This window comes from Myiozetetes cayanensis, unplaced genomic scaffold (assembly GCF_022539395.1).
Source record: "Myiozetetes cayanensis isolate MyiCay16 unplaced genomic scaffold, myiCay2020 scf2-11, whole genome shotgun sequence".
Classification (NCBI taxonomy): domain Eukaryota; kingdom Metazoa; phylum Chordata; class Aves; order Passeriformes; family Tyrannidae; genus Myiozetetes; species Myiozetetes cayanensis.
This window is the reverse complement of record NW_026087411.1, coordinates 112,084,124-112,098,582: the sequence shown is the minus strand read 5'-3', so window position 1 is coordinate 112,098,582 and position 14,459 is coordinate 112,084,124. Positions and strand designations below refer to the sequence as shown.

Genomic DNA, 14,459 nt, shown 5'->3' with positions numbered 1-14,459 from the left:
TCCCTGACCTCGTGGCGCAATGGCAGCGCGTCTGACTCCAGATCAGAAGGCTGTGTGTTCAAATCACACCGGGGTCAGCACATCCCACCTCTGTACTGTGAGATGGGCATCTCAGGAACAATCGTTTTTGCCCTCCCGCTCTGTCCCCCACAAGCCCTGGTGAAGGGCAGTAGATGAGCCATGGCAGAGGGGTCTTTCCTTGCTGGACCAGTGTTTGAAGTTTCTGGATAATTCCAACCTTCCCTTATCCTATGTTTGCAAAGGTGACAGGATTAGTGGATATCCCAGATGTGGCTCCTTGCCTTGGTATCCTTTGCGTGTTTCTCCTCAGACTGGATAATCCCAGTTTCTTTCCACTTCTCCTCACATCCCAAATATCCAAGTCCCCCACCACCTTTGTGGCTCTCACTGGAATTACTTCATTATGTCAGTGGGTTTTTTTGTTGATTCTGTTGAAACACCTGGCTGGGGGGAACTAAAACTAAGCCATCAGATCTTTAACTCTCTGCTTCCTCTCTTCCTGATTCCGAGTGGCGAGATGGACAGAGGGGATAGAGGGCTGGAAAAAAAAAAAAACAGGCCTCGAATCTGTGGGAATAACCTCATCTAAGTTCTAATTCACTAAAAGTAGTTGAACTCTTTTAAGGGCTCTTTAAAGGTGAATTTTAAAACACATAAACAGGAGGCACAATGAGGAAAGACAATGGAGAGATGAGAAAGGCAAGAAAAGAGGAGGGGGTAAAAGAAGAGTATTTTCTCCAGCCATACCTACACCAGGGATTCATGGGTTCATTCTGCAATGGCAGATCCAGGCTGCTACTTCTGTGCCAGGATGAGGTGTTTAGCAGGAAGCAAAGTCCCACAGTTCCCCATCCAAAACTCTGTGAAAACACCAATTGGGACTCACTGAACAAGGCAGGCTTGAGGTCACACATCCCGTGAAATCAGGCATTCCTGATGTTTTGGACAGCAGCTGAATGGTGACAGCACTGGACTAACACCTTGAGAAGCTCAGGGTTGTTCAGTCTCAAGAAAAGGAGGCTCGAGGGGGAATCTTCTCACTCTCTACAACTCCCTGACAGGAGGGTGGAGCCAGGTGGGGGTTGGACTCTGCTCCCAAGGAGCAAAGTGAAAGGATGGGAGGAAACGGCCTCAAGTTGCACCAGGGGAGGCTTAGATTGGACATTAGGAGCAATTTCTTCACTGGAAGGATGTTCAGGCATAGGAACAGACTACCCAGAGCTGTAGTTGAGTCACCATCCCTGGAATGGTTCAAAAAACCTGTAGCTGTATCACCTGGGGACGTGGGTTAGTGGTGGGCTTGGCTGTGCTGAGTTAATGGTTCAACTCGATGATCTGAGAGGACTTTTCCAACCGAAATGGTTTTGGGGTTCTGTGTAGCTGTTTAGCCAGTGAGGAAGATCAGCTACAGGTGTCTGGTACATTGAACACCTCAAAAAGGAAATTTCCATGAATTCGTGGGCGGTGGGATTGCATGGGGGCTTTGGTGATGCTGCTGGCCTGAAAGTGCAAGGAGCTTAATCTTCCTGGACACAGACTGCCCTGTTGGATTACACAGCTCTGGAAGTCCCCCTTTGTGCCCACAGCTTGCCTGGCACCATCCACAAGTGTTTGGGGGATGGGGACCGAGGGGAAAATAGACAACCCCTGGGCTCAGACTATCCCACAGCTGGGCATCACAGCTCCAGAGAGCTCTGGGAATGCCCTGATTAGCCTGGCATTGCCTGGGAATCACAGACACAGGCAGAAGGCAGGGGAGGCTGATGAACCAAGGCAGGTAAGGCCTTCAGGATGCTTCCACTGCCAAAAAACCCTGAAGTGTGTGTTCTTCCATGACTCCCATTCCCCCTTATCTGAGGAACGCAGACCTAAGAGCCCTTTATCCCATGTCCCTACGGTGCTGATGTGTCACTGATGGGTGGAGGGAGCACAGGTTCCCTCCGTGGTTGACCTCAAGATGTCGCCACCTCGCTGTTTTCAAAGTCACAGAATCACAGAACCATTAAGGTCGAAAAAGACCTCCAAGTTCATTAAGCCCAATGTTCCTCAGCTCTTCCAAAAAGAAAGAAGCGAGGGGAGCACTCAAAGGCTGGTGAGATGTCTCCTGACTGTGGATCAAACACACACAGCTGTGATTTTTTTGCCTCTTTGGCTTGCCAGAATGGAAAGAAACTCGGGTGTTTCCTTTTGCAGACCTTCCACAGCTGAAAAAAACCACAATATAGTACAATTTTCTAGATGCTGCTCCTGGGAGTACTGGCACACTCCTGAAAGAATGATATTTGATAAGAAGTGTCATTCTGGCATACTTCTCATTAGAAGTATTATCTTTGCTTCCAGGCAATGGGAACTGTTTTTAAACATTTCAGAAAAAAATGCTGAACTTACAATTGTTCTCACTTTTCAATGGGCTGAACTCTTCTGACTTTTTTAAGCCTTTTCTTTTTAAAGCAGGAGCTACCTGAGTCACAATCTAGGGAAGAAGGTATCCCATGCCATGGCAAGGGGGTTGGAATTAGATGATCTTCAAGGTTCCTTTCCAACCCAAATCATTCTGTGATTCCATGATTCTATGAAGATCTGGCTGGTGATGAGGTTTAATCAAAGGGACAGCTTAACAGAGAGTAGAACTTGATGTCTCCCATGCAAGGCAAGTTGTCATAGGTTACTTAATAACCAAGTTATCTAATAATCTAGAGACTCTCTGAATGTTTCTAGTTAAAACATTCTGTCTTGCATAAGCAAGGAAATCTTTGAGGCCATATAAAATGGGGAAATGTGAGGGAGAAAGGCTTAAAACATTCCAAAAAGCTGTAAATCTCAGCAACAAATGCTCTTTCATATATAACTTTATTTCCAGTTCTTAGGAAATTGTGATTAGTCCTTTTGAAGTCTGCTGTATAAAGTAGTTTACTCTAAATATTGACATACAAGTAAGCTTGACCAGAGGAGGATGTGAACCCTGTGAGCACAAGCCCATCTCTCCTGAGCCGGGACCCCTGCACACAGAGCCAGACTGGGTCCAGCTCTGGACTTTTTGTGTCTGGTGAAAATGATTACAGAACGTTGACCTATCTTTTGCCAGGCAGCAAGGATTTTTTTCTGACTGTAAAAGCAAGTGTGCCAGCCTTGTGTCAGCAGGCTATGCTCCATTCCAGCACAATCCCATGACTGTGCTGGAAGCTGAAGTTTCATTTTCCTTTGACTTCAACCTGTTGACTCAAGGCTCAGCGTCCAAGTTGAGGATCAGGTCACATCTCCCTGTTAGTGATGAAGGAAAGGTCACTTTTGGTCTGCTGGACCTTCTTAGGGATAAAGATCACAGAAACACAGAATGGGTCAGGTGGGAAGGGACCACAGTGGGTCATCTGGTCCAACCTCCCTGCTCCAGCAGGGTCATCCCAGAGCATGGGATGGTGTCCAGACGGTTCTGGAATATCTGTGATGAGGGAGACTCCACAACCTCTCTGGGCAACCTGTTGGTCCTCCTGTTTGTGGAGCGAGGACTCCACAGTAATTCCCAGGCACTGGTGCCAATTAAAGGTCTTCAGCCTCTTTTCCCCTCAGCATCCGAATCACTGATGAAGTGGCTGCTGGAGAAGTGATGGAGAAGTCTGTTAATATTTGGACATCAGGAAGAATTCCTTCACTAGAAGGGTTGTCAAGCACTGACACAGACTGCCAGGTGGTAGAGTCCCCATCCCTGGAGGTGTTCAAGGAATGACTGGACGTGGCACTCAGTGCTCTGGGCTGGCTGACAAGATGGTGATGGGCATTTTATCTGCTCCAGCCTGTCCCTGGTGGTCTCATCCCTTTCCCTATTTCCATCTATGTCCCACTCCTGCCTTAGTGTGGAGCAGGATGGGGGTGCCACGGATTGCCAGTCATCCATGGGGTGCCCCAGTCTTCAATGTGGGGAATTTTTGTAAACATCTTCAGCAACTGGATGGCAAAAAAACCCCAAAGAATGAAACATTCGGGTTTTCAGTTTTATTCAAGGTATTTAAAAGCTATGCCAACAGCAGGAAACTTAAAATGGAGTGACTGGGCAAACATGATGGAAGTACACTGAGATAATGAATCCAGGAAAAACAACCCAGACTGTGACACTGTACTCACAGTTGCAACCCAAGAAAGACATCTTGACATTTGCAGATAGCAAACTTGTCAACCTTGCTGCCATGGGAGGATGTGAAGGAAGACAATACCAGTGAGGTCAGAAAGGTCAAGGCATGGATGGTCCAGCAGGACATTGCTCTGTTATGGTACAACATGAGGTCAAGAATGTCCCAGCAGAGAGCTGGGGGTTGTTTCTTTCCCAATGTACATTTTGGTGACAGCATGTGGCTGATATTTATCTTTCTCTGCAGTCAGGAGGCAGAAGGATGTCAGTACACTGGTATCTTTAAAATCAGGCCATAAACCAGTATGAGATGAATTATCAGCCAAAAACCCTCAAGAGAAAAATACTTCTCTGGATTTTTTTCAGGGCAATAAAAAGGGTTCATAGCAATCTCTTATCTCTATCTCTGCTGCAGTTCGCCAAACCTGAAAATCTTCAAACCTCTTTGTGTCAGCAGGTTTCAGACCTCAATTCATAACAATTTTCCTGTAAACTCTCTTTGCTATTTTTCACTTGTTTTTCCAGCTGCAGACCCAGGACATACTCCTGAGTGATTTTCAGGTTGTCTCCTTAGGAACTGGGTGAATTTCAGATTAAACTCCAAGACCTGCACAAAGCACAAGGACCAGCTTTGTGAGCAGATGCTGATAGTGAGATGCAATCAAGAGTAGATTTTTTAAATGAAAAGAGAGTGGGAAGATGAAGTCGGAGGCCATGACCCCACTCAGCACATCACTCCCCATCTCCCAAGGCTGATAGAGGAATAATACTGCTCTTAGTCTTTAGAGCATGGAAAATCAACCAAATTTTCTTTCCTTTGCCTGAACTTTTCGCTGGGATTTTGTCCCTCATGTAAGAACAGGAGCTGTCTGCAAATGGGATTTGGTCCCACAGCTTGCCTGCTTCCTTCTTTCCTTTATGCTTCCAAGTTTTTAAATCATATTCCCGTACTCAAACTTCTCTTGCAACTAAATGACTACCCCAGACCTACGTCCTTAATGGCTGATCAGATGTAGAACTGCTGTAATCTAAAAGACTAATTAGTTTGTGGGAGAAAAGCCAGAGATTTCATTGACTTTTGGCGTGATTGCAACAGTTTTAGGTCCAGATAATGTACCACCATAACTGCTGAGAGTTCTGGGGCAGGAGGAGTGAGTGGAGGGGAAGGATAGAGGGATTCTGCAATAACATCCATAGCAAAATTTCAAGAGGCAGCACCACGTCCATGTTGGCAAGTGAAAGAGTGTAGGGGCAGGTGCAGGAAACGGCTCTGTAATATCAGCTCACCTGGGCACAGTTTGGGCACAGGCCAACTGGCACCAACCCAAACTATCCCTGGGCACAGGTGAGGGGTTGGTATGAACTAGGGATGATTCTCTGTAGACAGTTTTAATGCAGCCACCTCGTCCTGGAGGGTGAAAGAGTTTAACAGTATGGATGTGGCCAGCCATCCTAGTTGCCTTAGAGTCACAGAATGGTTTGGGTTGGAAAGGACCTTAAGGATTATGTCATTTCAACCCCCTGCCATGGACACCTTCCACTAGACCAGGTTGCTCCAAGCCCCATCCAACCTGGCCTTGGACACTTCCAGGGATCCAGGAACAGCCACAGCTTCTCTGGGCAACTCATGCCAGGGCCTCACCACCCTCCCAAGGAAGAATTCCTTCTCAATACCCCATCTAACCCTGCCTTTTGTCAGTCTGAAACCATCCCCCCTTGTCCTGTCCCTCCAACCCCTTGTCCCAAGTCCCTTCCCAGCTTTCTTGGAGCCTCTTTAGGCACTGGAAGGGGCTCTAAGGTCTCCCTGGAGCCTTCTCTTCTCCAGGCTGAACACCCCCAGCTCTCTTAGGAATGGTGTTTATCATGTTTAGTTCCATGACTGACACAACTGTCCTTCCCATCTTTCCTCTGGCAAACTCCTCCACCCCCTGTTGGACTGGCTGCACTGTCACCCATCACCAGCCTCCATCAGCACACAGGAAGGTGTGCCAAAAGAACTTCTGGAATGCCACAGATTTCCCTGCTCATCGTCTTTCCTTCTGCCTCAGTCTAACAGGAGGAGTTAGAAAAGACAGCTCAGATTTTAAGGTTAACTGTGTACCTATTCTCAGTCAGCTTCAGTTGATATGACTGTCCAGCCCAGAGAACTCTGCCTTGTAGTTCCTACCTGAGGAGCAGCGATCCCTGGAGCTTGTTGTGAAGAGGTGACACGTTTTTGCATTGACAAGGAGTTTGTCTCTTTGCTATGTCTTTACAATCCCTTACCGAGGCCAAACTTTTACTTACACCCTTTGCATCAACACCCACAAAACCACCCTCACTGTCCCTCTGAAGGGCTGGAGATGGGGGAGAGGGTGGGTTAAATTGTGATTTACACCCCCAGCAAAGGCATGGACGTGAAAAGCGTAGAGAGGACTCCTGAGAAACGCAATCCTTAATGCTGCCAGCAAGTCTTGGCCTTTCCAAAGGTCACTTTCCTAGAAGTGTCTGGCTCATTACCCAGGAGGAATCCTAATCCTTGGAGGGGGGATTTAGGTGCTGCTGTTAAAGACGTGGTTTCCCAGGAAAGTCATGCACAGGGGAGCAGGAACTATTAGGCGTGGGTGGCTCTGTGGAGACCTTAATGCAGAGGGCTGGAAGTGACCCTCTTGGCTGCTGCGGGGGTGGGTCACAGAAGATCATCTCAAACGTTCTGTCAGCTTCAACAGATGAAAGTCAGGTTGGTTTATGCCCTGTTGATGTGTCTGTGAAGAAGGAATATCAAAAATTAACAACTCAGTGACTCCCCTGTCTTTTTGAGGGATTCTTCCATGCTGGACTCTGCATGTGCTGTGATGTCATTCCTGCTCCCAGCTAAGGCTGGAGAAAGCCTCATCCCCCAGCACGGGGACAAACATGGTGAGGAAACAACATCCACGGATGGAGAGATGAAATAAGGACAGAGGCAGGAGAACAGATTTGCACAGTCCTCCCAGAGGCATCTCTGATAGATCATAAAATCACAGACTGGTTTTGTGATTGAAGGGACCTTAAAGATCAACTAGTTCCAACTCCCAATTCCATGGGCAGGGACACCTTCCACTATCCCACATTACTCCAAGCCCTGTCCAATCTGGCCTTGAACACTTCCAGGGATGGGGCAGCCACAGCTTCTCTGGGCAACCTGTGCCAGGGCCTCAGCACCCTCACACTTATCTCCAGGAGATATTTAATGGATGCCAGATACCAAGGAGATGTTTAGTGTCCTGTATCTGACCCCTAAGAAATGGTGCAGTCACATACGGAGGAGTTTTCAACACACAAAGGGTGCAGCTCCAGCAAGAAAATCCACTGAATCCTGTCTTAAACTAGAACCTGGGAAGCAAATATTTAGGAGATGTAGGCACAAAGGAAAAACCCTTAGTCCCCAGGCAGGCACTGCCCCTTCTCTTCCCGTCCCAAGCACTTGGAGCACACTGGGTAGGGGAAAGCAAATTCCACCCACTCCTCCAGCCCCTGCATTGCCCAATGCACTGATGATGTTCTTGATTACGTCGTGGCTTGCATAACTGGGGTTTGCCTGTGATATTGACCTCAGAGCTGCTTTCCAAGGGGCAAGTTGGCCAGGAGTCAGCAGTGCCCTGGCAGCCAGGAGGGCCAACCCTGTCCTGGGGGGCATCAGGCCCAGCATGGCTGGCCGGGCCAGGGAGGGGATTGTCCTGCTCTGCTCTGCACTGGGGAGGCCTCACCTGCAACACGGGGACAGTTTGGGGTGACACAATGTAAGAAAGTTATTAAGCCATTAGAGAGAATCCAAAGGAGGGCAACAGAGATGGTGAAGGGCCTTGAGGGGAAGCTCTGTGGGGAGCAGCTGAGGGCACTTGGTGTGTTCAGCTGGAGGAGACTGGGGGGAGACCTCACTGCAGTTACAACTTTCTCCTCAGGGGCAGAGGAGGGGCAGGCACTGAGCTCTGCTCTGTGTCACCAGTGACAGAACCCCAAGGACTGTCCTGAGGTTGTGTCAGGGCAGGTTTAGGTTGGATCTGAGGAAAAGGCTGTTCCCCCAGAGCGTGGCTGGGCACTGAACAGGCTCCCCAGGGCAGTGGTCATAGCCCAAAGCCTGACAGAGCTCAAGCAGTGTTTGGATGATACTCTGAGACACAGGGTGTGACTCTTGGGGCTGGTCCTGTCCAGGGCTAAGGGTTGGACTCGATGATCCTTGTGGGTCCCTTCCAATCAGTACATTCTGTGATTCTGTTGTTCTGTGAAATGAAGTGAGTAAATTACAGTAACTAGTATTTATTTTAATGGATTCCTCCAGATGGTTTGTTTTCTTTGTTCTTTAGAGGATTTTAAGTCCAGGTTGAATAGGTCTTTGAGGAACCTGGTCTAGTGGGTGGTGTCTCTGCCCATGGCAGGGGGTTGGAAAGACATGGTCTTTAAAGTCCCTTCCAAACCAAACCATCCTATGATTCTATGATACGATATTTCAAGTAACCTCTTATAACTCTGTGGACATATTTTGTTTATTAAATTAGTTACATACACTTTCTTTTACTATTATACCTCACTGTGTGTCATCTGTGCAAGTAGAGATCTGCAATGCTTAACTTCCAACGTGGGATTTAGATGTCACTCACAAGCTTTTAATGGCTGTGATTTTTTAGGTGACAGTGGCACCCAAGCACAGACTGCGAGGAAACCCTGTGCAACTTTAATCAGGACACTGATTTGTGCAGAAAATAGGTGTTTAGACCCCAAATAATTTATGGCACAGGAAAGATTGCTAGCAGTAGGGTAAAGATATATATATATATATGTATTTTATATATATATGCTTTCCCAAATAACCATGTGCCTATGCACCTTTAAATGCATACTTGTAGTCAAAATAGCAAAGTCAAGTCCTACCAGTGATGAATCCAATTCTTGCTGCTGCAGCACTAGCAACTTCCAACCTAACATGAGCCAGGGGAGCTCCAGTGATTATATTTCTTATGATGGTGGTGCCAAAATCAACAGAAACTTACCCAACACACCATAGTAGATATTTAGCTGATGCATAGAGGGAAGTATTTAGATACTGCTCACTGTCTATGAAAACACTTCTCGTGTTTTAGTTTGTCATCAACTGCACCATATTTCTTAAATTTAAGGCTTCTGTGCTATTCCACAGGATACCATCCCCACAGAAACCTCACCCCTTGCAGGAAAAGCATCTCTCCAGCAGGATTAGGGCTGTGTGACAGCTAAGGAGACTCATCATGAAGGACTAGAGAAGTACTAGTCTTTTCTACATTACATACAGAAAACCCTGTATCCCACCTCCCTCTTAAACTCTGATTATTATTCCTTGTCACCCTCACAGAGGAGTTCTCCCTTAGCTTAGAGGTGCAGAGGGCAGCACATCTCTCCATGCTGATTTCCAGTGCTGTCATTTAAATGTCTGTTTAATGTTGACTCACTGTCTGGATCACAGTGTGAGGGCACATGGACTGGAGATCAAAAGGTAATAATTGACCAGGTCCCCAGACCTCAGCGTTGCAGCATCCCTGGACCTTACGTGGACAGGGCCCTCCTCTTGTGCCTCTTCAGTGACACCAGGAAATGTCTCACACACCAGGAATCATTAACTGATCTGCTGTACTTTTCTTCCTCTGAAAGGTTTAAGATGTTTCTTTCGCAGGGGGCCAGTGGAGCTGTCCCAGTTAGGACTGATGGAAAAAGAGAGGTAAAAATGTGCCTTGTGCACCCACCTGAACCCATCTGAAATGGCATAAACCACCTTACTGACAAGTCACATGGGGGAAGGTTTTGCACAAGAGCAAAGTGTATCTATTAGAGGATTTGTACTAATAAAGACTCATGCATGAAGCAGCATCACAGAATCATAGACTGGTTTGGGTTGGAAAGGAACTTAAAGATCACCTCATTCCAACCCCCTGCCATGGGTAGGGACACCTTCCACTATCCCACGTTGCTCCAAACCCCTTCCAGCCTGGCCTTCGAACACTTCCAGGGATGGGGAAGCCACAGCTTCTCTGGACAATCTGTGTCAGGGACTCACCACCCTCACAGCCAAGAATTTCTTCTTAATATCTAATCTAAATATACCCTATTTCTGTTTGAAGCCATTCCCTCTTGTCTTGTCACTCCAGACTCTTTTTCAAAGTCCTTCTCCATCTCTCTGGAGCCCCTTTAGGCACTGGAAAGGGCTCTAAGGTCTCCCTGGAGCCTTCTCTTCTCCAGGCTGAACAACCCCAGCTCTCAATTACCCCTCTCAAACACCCCATGGGATGGCAAGTTAATAAATACACATAGCAGTGGTCCAGACAACACATGGATTCACAGACTGAGTGGTCTGAGCTGCTCCCTCCCTGCACTATGTGGGATATTCCTATGCTCCAAGAGGTGTAAGATGCTATGGAGAAGCAGGTTGGATACCAGCTTCACCTGCAGCTATCCAGGCAGAGGTGCAATGAGTGCACATCTCTTACCACGAAGTATCTGCAATCAGCTGTGGCAGAAAAACATTCCATTCCTTACACTGCAAAGATAAGAGCTGTAAATGACATTGATTTATCACAGAGAAAACTGTTAAAGGGACACGAGGCAGCAACAAAAATCAGAAAACCCAAATGAATTTGTTAAAATTGCCTTGGTGATGATGACAAATTGAATGTAAGATTTCAGTCTGTTATTTTATTTTGCTTAGTCTTGGAAGCGTCAGACAAAAGGCACATTTGAAGAACATGATATTATCCCAGTTCATTAACTTATTGATGATTAATCAGGATTAAGCACTGAAGCCTATAATAATGAACTATTATGGAGGGTATTTGTCAATCAAGAAGAGAAGTAGATAAGAAAAACACCTGCCTTGCAGAAGACTGAGAAATCAGGTACAATGCTGCTTGCAAGGGCTGGCCCCACTCAACAATTTTGGATTTTCCTTGCCTTGCCACCTTTGAAAAGCTGTGCTTATGGGTGAGAAGCAAAACTCAATTGCAAAGTCCCCCCTGCTCCTCTTTGCTTAGAGAGCATGGTATTTCTGGGTATGTACCTGCAGCTCCTGGAGTTCCCAGTTCATGCCTGGGAGTTAATGTTCTACAGAGATTTCCAGGGCTCCATCCCTGCCCTGACTACCCTGGGACACAGCTCCATGCACACCCTGCTGTGTTCCAGCCCCAGGTCACTGCTGTGCTGCCTGAATTGCTCTGCTCCTGGGGGGTTTTGTGCAAGTTTCACCCGGTTTTTAAGCAACCAGTTTGCACCTGTCTTTGTTCTTGCTAGAAGTCAAAGGCATGGAATTTTCCTTTTGCTCTGATTTCTGGTTACCTGCACTGGCAGGGCTTGAAATGTTGGTCATGTTCATAGAATCATGGAATCCTGGAATGGTGTGGGTTGGAAGAGACCTTCAAGACCATCTCATTCCACCCCCTGCCATGGGTAGGGACACCTTCCACTAGCCCAGGTTGCTCCAAGCCCCTTCCAACCTGTCCTTGGACACTTCCAGGATGGGGAAGCCACAGATTCTCTGAGCAAACCTGTGCCAGTGTTTCACCAACCTCCCTGTAAAAAACTTCTTCCTTATTTCCTAGAGGGCTGTCTTCCTTCTGCAAGAAAGGAGGCTGTCCAGTAAAATGTGAATGCTATGGCAGTTTGCATCAGTGAAATTAAAACAATTTGTCTCTGGTAATGGATTTGTTCCATTCCACAGGTGGGAAACAATACAACCATGAAAGCATCATTGTGTGTGATAACAAAGAGTGGTCACCACCTTCCCCAGTGCCATCACTCTGATTTTATTTGGGGAAAAGCATGACTCCTCTCTAACATGGGCATCCTGTGGAGCAATGAGTGCTCAAAAACCACATTTCCATTTGCAAAACATCACAACAGTTTTCTGCCTGTGAGAAAGACAGGTTGGAAAAATTCACATTTCAGTGGGTCTTGATAAAAACAAAAGGGTTTTGTTTCCTGGTGTTGTTGATCAAGTGTCTGTCTCTCCTTCAGAGGGTCCCACTGACATCCTCACTGAAAGAGAAAAGAAAGAAGTGACAAATCATGCTATCAAAAATGGGGAAAGCTGGAAAGTTGTTGGCAAACAAAAAAAGACAATTTTCAAGGCAAAGGTACAAAAAAAACCAAAAGAACAAACAAAAACCCCAACACTTGACATTTCTCGGTTAATTAGATTTTATGGGTGGAAGAGGGAAATCAGTGTTTATGTTGCTGTTACTTGCTGCATAAACACTTAAGTAACTCACCTTGCTGCTGCTCCCTCAGCTGCTTGAGCCTGCCTGTGAGCACTGAGGTTAAACATAAACATGGGTAATGTTTTCATCCTTCGAATAATTCTTAGAACAAAACCACCATTAACTCTGAGTTAAGCATAATAAATGAGACAATAAGGAAGCAAACCACTGAACCAGGACGTCAGAGGCAGGAACTGGAGAGGCACCTGGGCTGTGACAGAGTTTAACCTGGTTTTGGGTGTGATGGTGTTTGGGCAAAGGGAAGGTTTCCCATGGGTGCAAAGATGTTGTGGTCATTTGGCATCTACAAGCCCAGGATTTCATGAAGAGGAACATTCTTTACGCTGATCCCCTTCTTAGAAAATTTACAGCCATGGGGATCGTGCTCTGAAGTGAAGCCCCAGAAGATGTTGCACTTGGAGGCATCATGTCAGCCAAGATTCTTATGGAATCCATAAGAGCCCATAAGAATCTCCCAACCTTTTGGGGCAATATGAGAGGACACACTTGGCATTGCATCACAAACTTGTACATGTATGTGAAACAGTTCACTTTCTTTAAAAGGAAAGAGACATATTAGTGTCAGAACTCTAACTCTTGGGGTTTTTAATTTGGGCAAATGGGAACTGAGTGCAAGGAGGTCAGAGTTTGTGACATAAGGCTGAACATAGGGCAGTGGGGAATGATGTGGCATGGAATGCCAGGCTGGCTGGGGCTCTGAGCAACCTGGTCCAGTGCAAGGTGTCCCTCCCCGTGGCAGGGGGTTGGAATGAGATGATCTTCAAGGTCTCTTCCAATTCAGGCCATTCTATGATTCTATGATATAAGTGAGGATTGAGGGAGGGAGAGATCATTGTGTCACCCTTCTGCAGTGGGTGAGACTGTTCAAAAAGTTACAAAGAACAGTTGCATCATCTCATGTCTTTCCCAATGCTTTCCTCTCTGCCTTTGACATCATCCACCTGGTGACAGGGATGGGGAGACAGAGACAAAATGTTACGTGAATTGTCAGGGGGTGACGAATCCAGGGTCAAAGCCGGGTCCCCACTCCAATGGTGGCTGACTTCCAAGCCTCCTGCCTGACCCATCCCTGTGCCCATGTTGGAAAGGGGTCTGCAAAAGCCATGACAACTGGTGCAGCTCAGTGGGGCTTGGCTGATGGTCACATTATATAACTGACACATTAAGTGGAAATTCACCCTCGGGGGATTGCAACATGTTCGCTGCCACCCGCGATAAGGGGGATAACCAGCCCCTTTCCAGAAGGTTCATTGCAGTTACTCATTGACAAAGCACCCAGTGGTCACACTTGCACAATCCCACAGGCCCTATAAATACAGGGTGTCTTTCCCAGCCTTTCCTCAAGCCAGTTCCATCCACCATTGGCACTTTGCAGGACCTCGCAGCCCACAAGCGACCGGCAGCCATGAAGATCCTCTACATGCTCTTTGCTGTTTTCCTCCTCATCTTCCAGGCTACTTCAGGTGAGGAGAAAAACAAATCCTATAAACCACAGAGGGGGTTGTGAGCAAAGGTGTGTTCATAGGAGGGAAAAAGCAATCATCACCTGACAGGCTAAATCTGATGCTGTCGGGATGGTGCAGTGGGTTGTCCCGAGGGCATCTGTTTTAATGAACATTTAATGATTTAATGAGCATTTACAATTTAAAAATTCTTCATTTCAGACCGAAACCTGAGATTTTTAACACTTTTCACTTCTCACAGGCTCTGCAGATCCCCTTTTTGCTGACACTGCAGAGTGCAGGAGCCAGGGAAACTTCTGCCGTGCCGGGTCGTGCCCACCCACCTTCGCTGCCACAGGGACCTGCCACAACGGGCTGTTGAACTGCTGCTCCAAGTAAGTGCCACAGGGTCTGAAGGGCATCACAGGGAATTGTTTGGTCCTGCTGCTTTATCCACTGTTTGCCTGAATAATCTGCCCGACTCCCCGGGGCTCGCAGGGCAGCCCTTTGTGAGAAAGCCCAGAGGGAGGATGAACATGTGTACATCGATGTGTGTTTAAGGAGACAATTCATTTGGATGGAAGTGTATGTACAATAAAAAGGGTTCGGGGGGGT

The 14,459-nt window shown here is 47.0% G+C and overlaps 1 protein-coding gene and 1 non-coding gene across 2 annotated transcripts; both read left to right on the top strand.

Moving 5' to 3' along the window:
* The first annotated feature begins 5 nt into the window (after nt 1-5).
* TRNAW-CCA (transfer RNA tryptophan (anticodon CCA)) lies at nt 6-77 on the top strand. Its single transcript has one exon. It is a non-coding gene; the product is annotated as a tRNA-Trp (tRNA).
* Nucleotides 78-13,718: 13,641 nt separating this feature from the next.
* On the top strand, nt 13,719-14,243 carry LOC126640537 (gallinacin-10-like). Its single transcript, XM_050316414.1, has 2 exons — nt 13,719-13,865; nt 14,107-14,243. The coding sequence occupies exons 1-2, from the start codon at nt 13,808-13,810 to the stop codon at nt 14,241-14,243; spliced, it is 195 nt and encodes a 64-aa protein (XP_050172371.1). The 5' UTR covers nt 13,719-13,807.
* Nucleotides 14,244-14,459: the final 216 nt, after the last annotated feature.

Coding starts and splice junctions, on each gene's coding strand:
- LOC126640537 (XM_050316414.1), top strand. CDS start 13,808: ATGAAGATCCTCTACATGCTCTTTGCTGTTTTCCTCCTCATCTTCCAG. Junction 13,866..14,106: donor CATCTTCCAGGCTACTTCAG/GTGAGGAGAAAA, acceptor CACTTCTCACAG/GCTCTGCAGATCCCCTTTTT.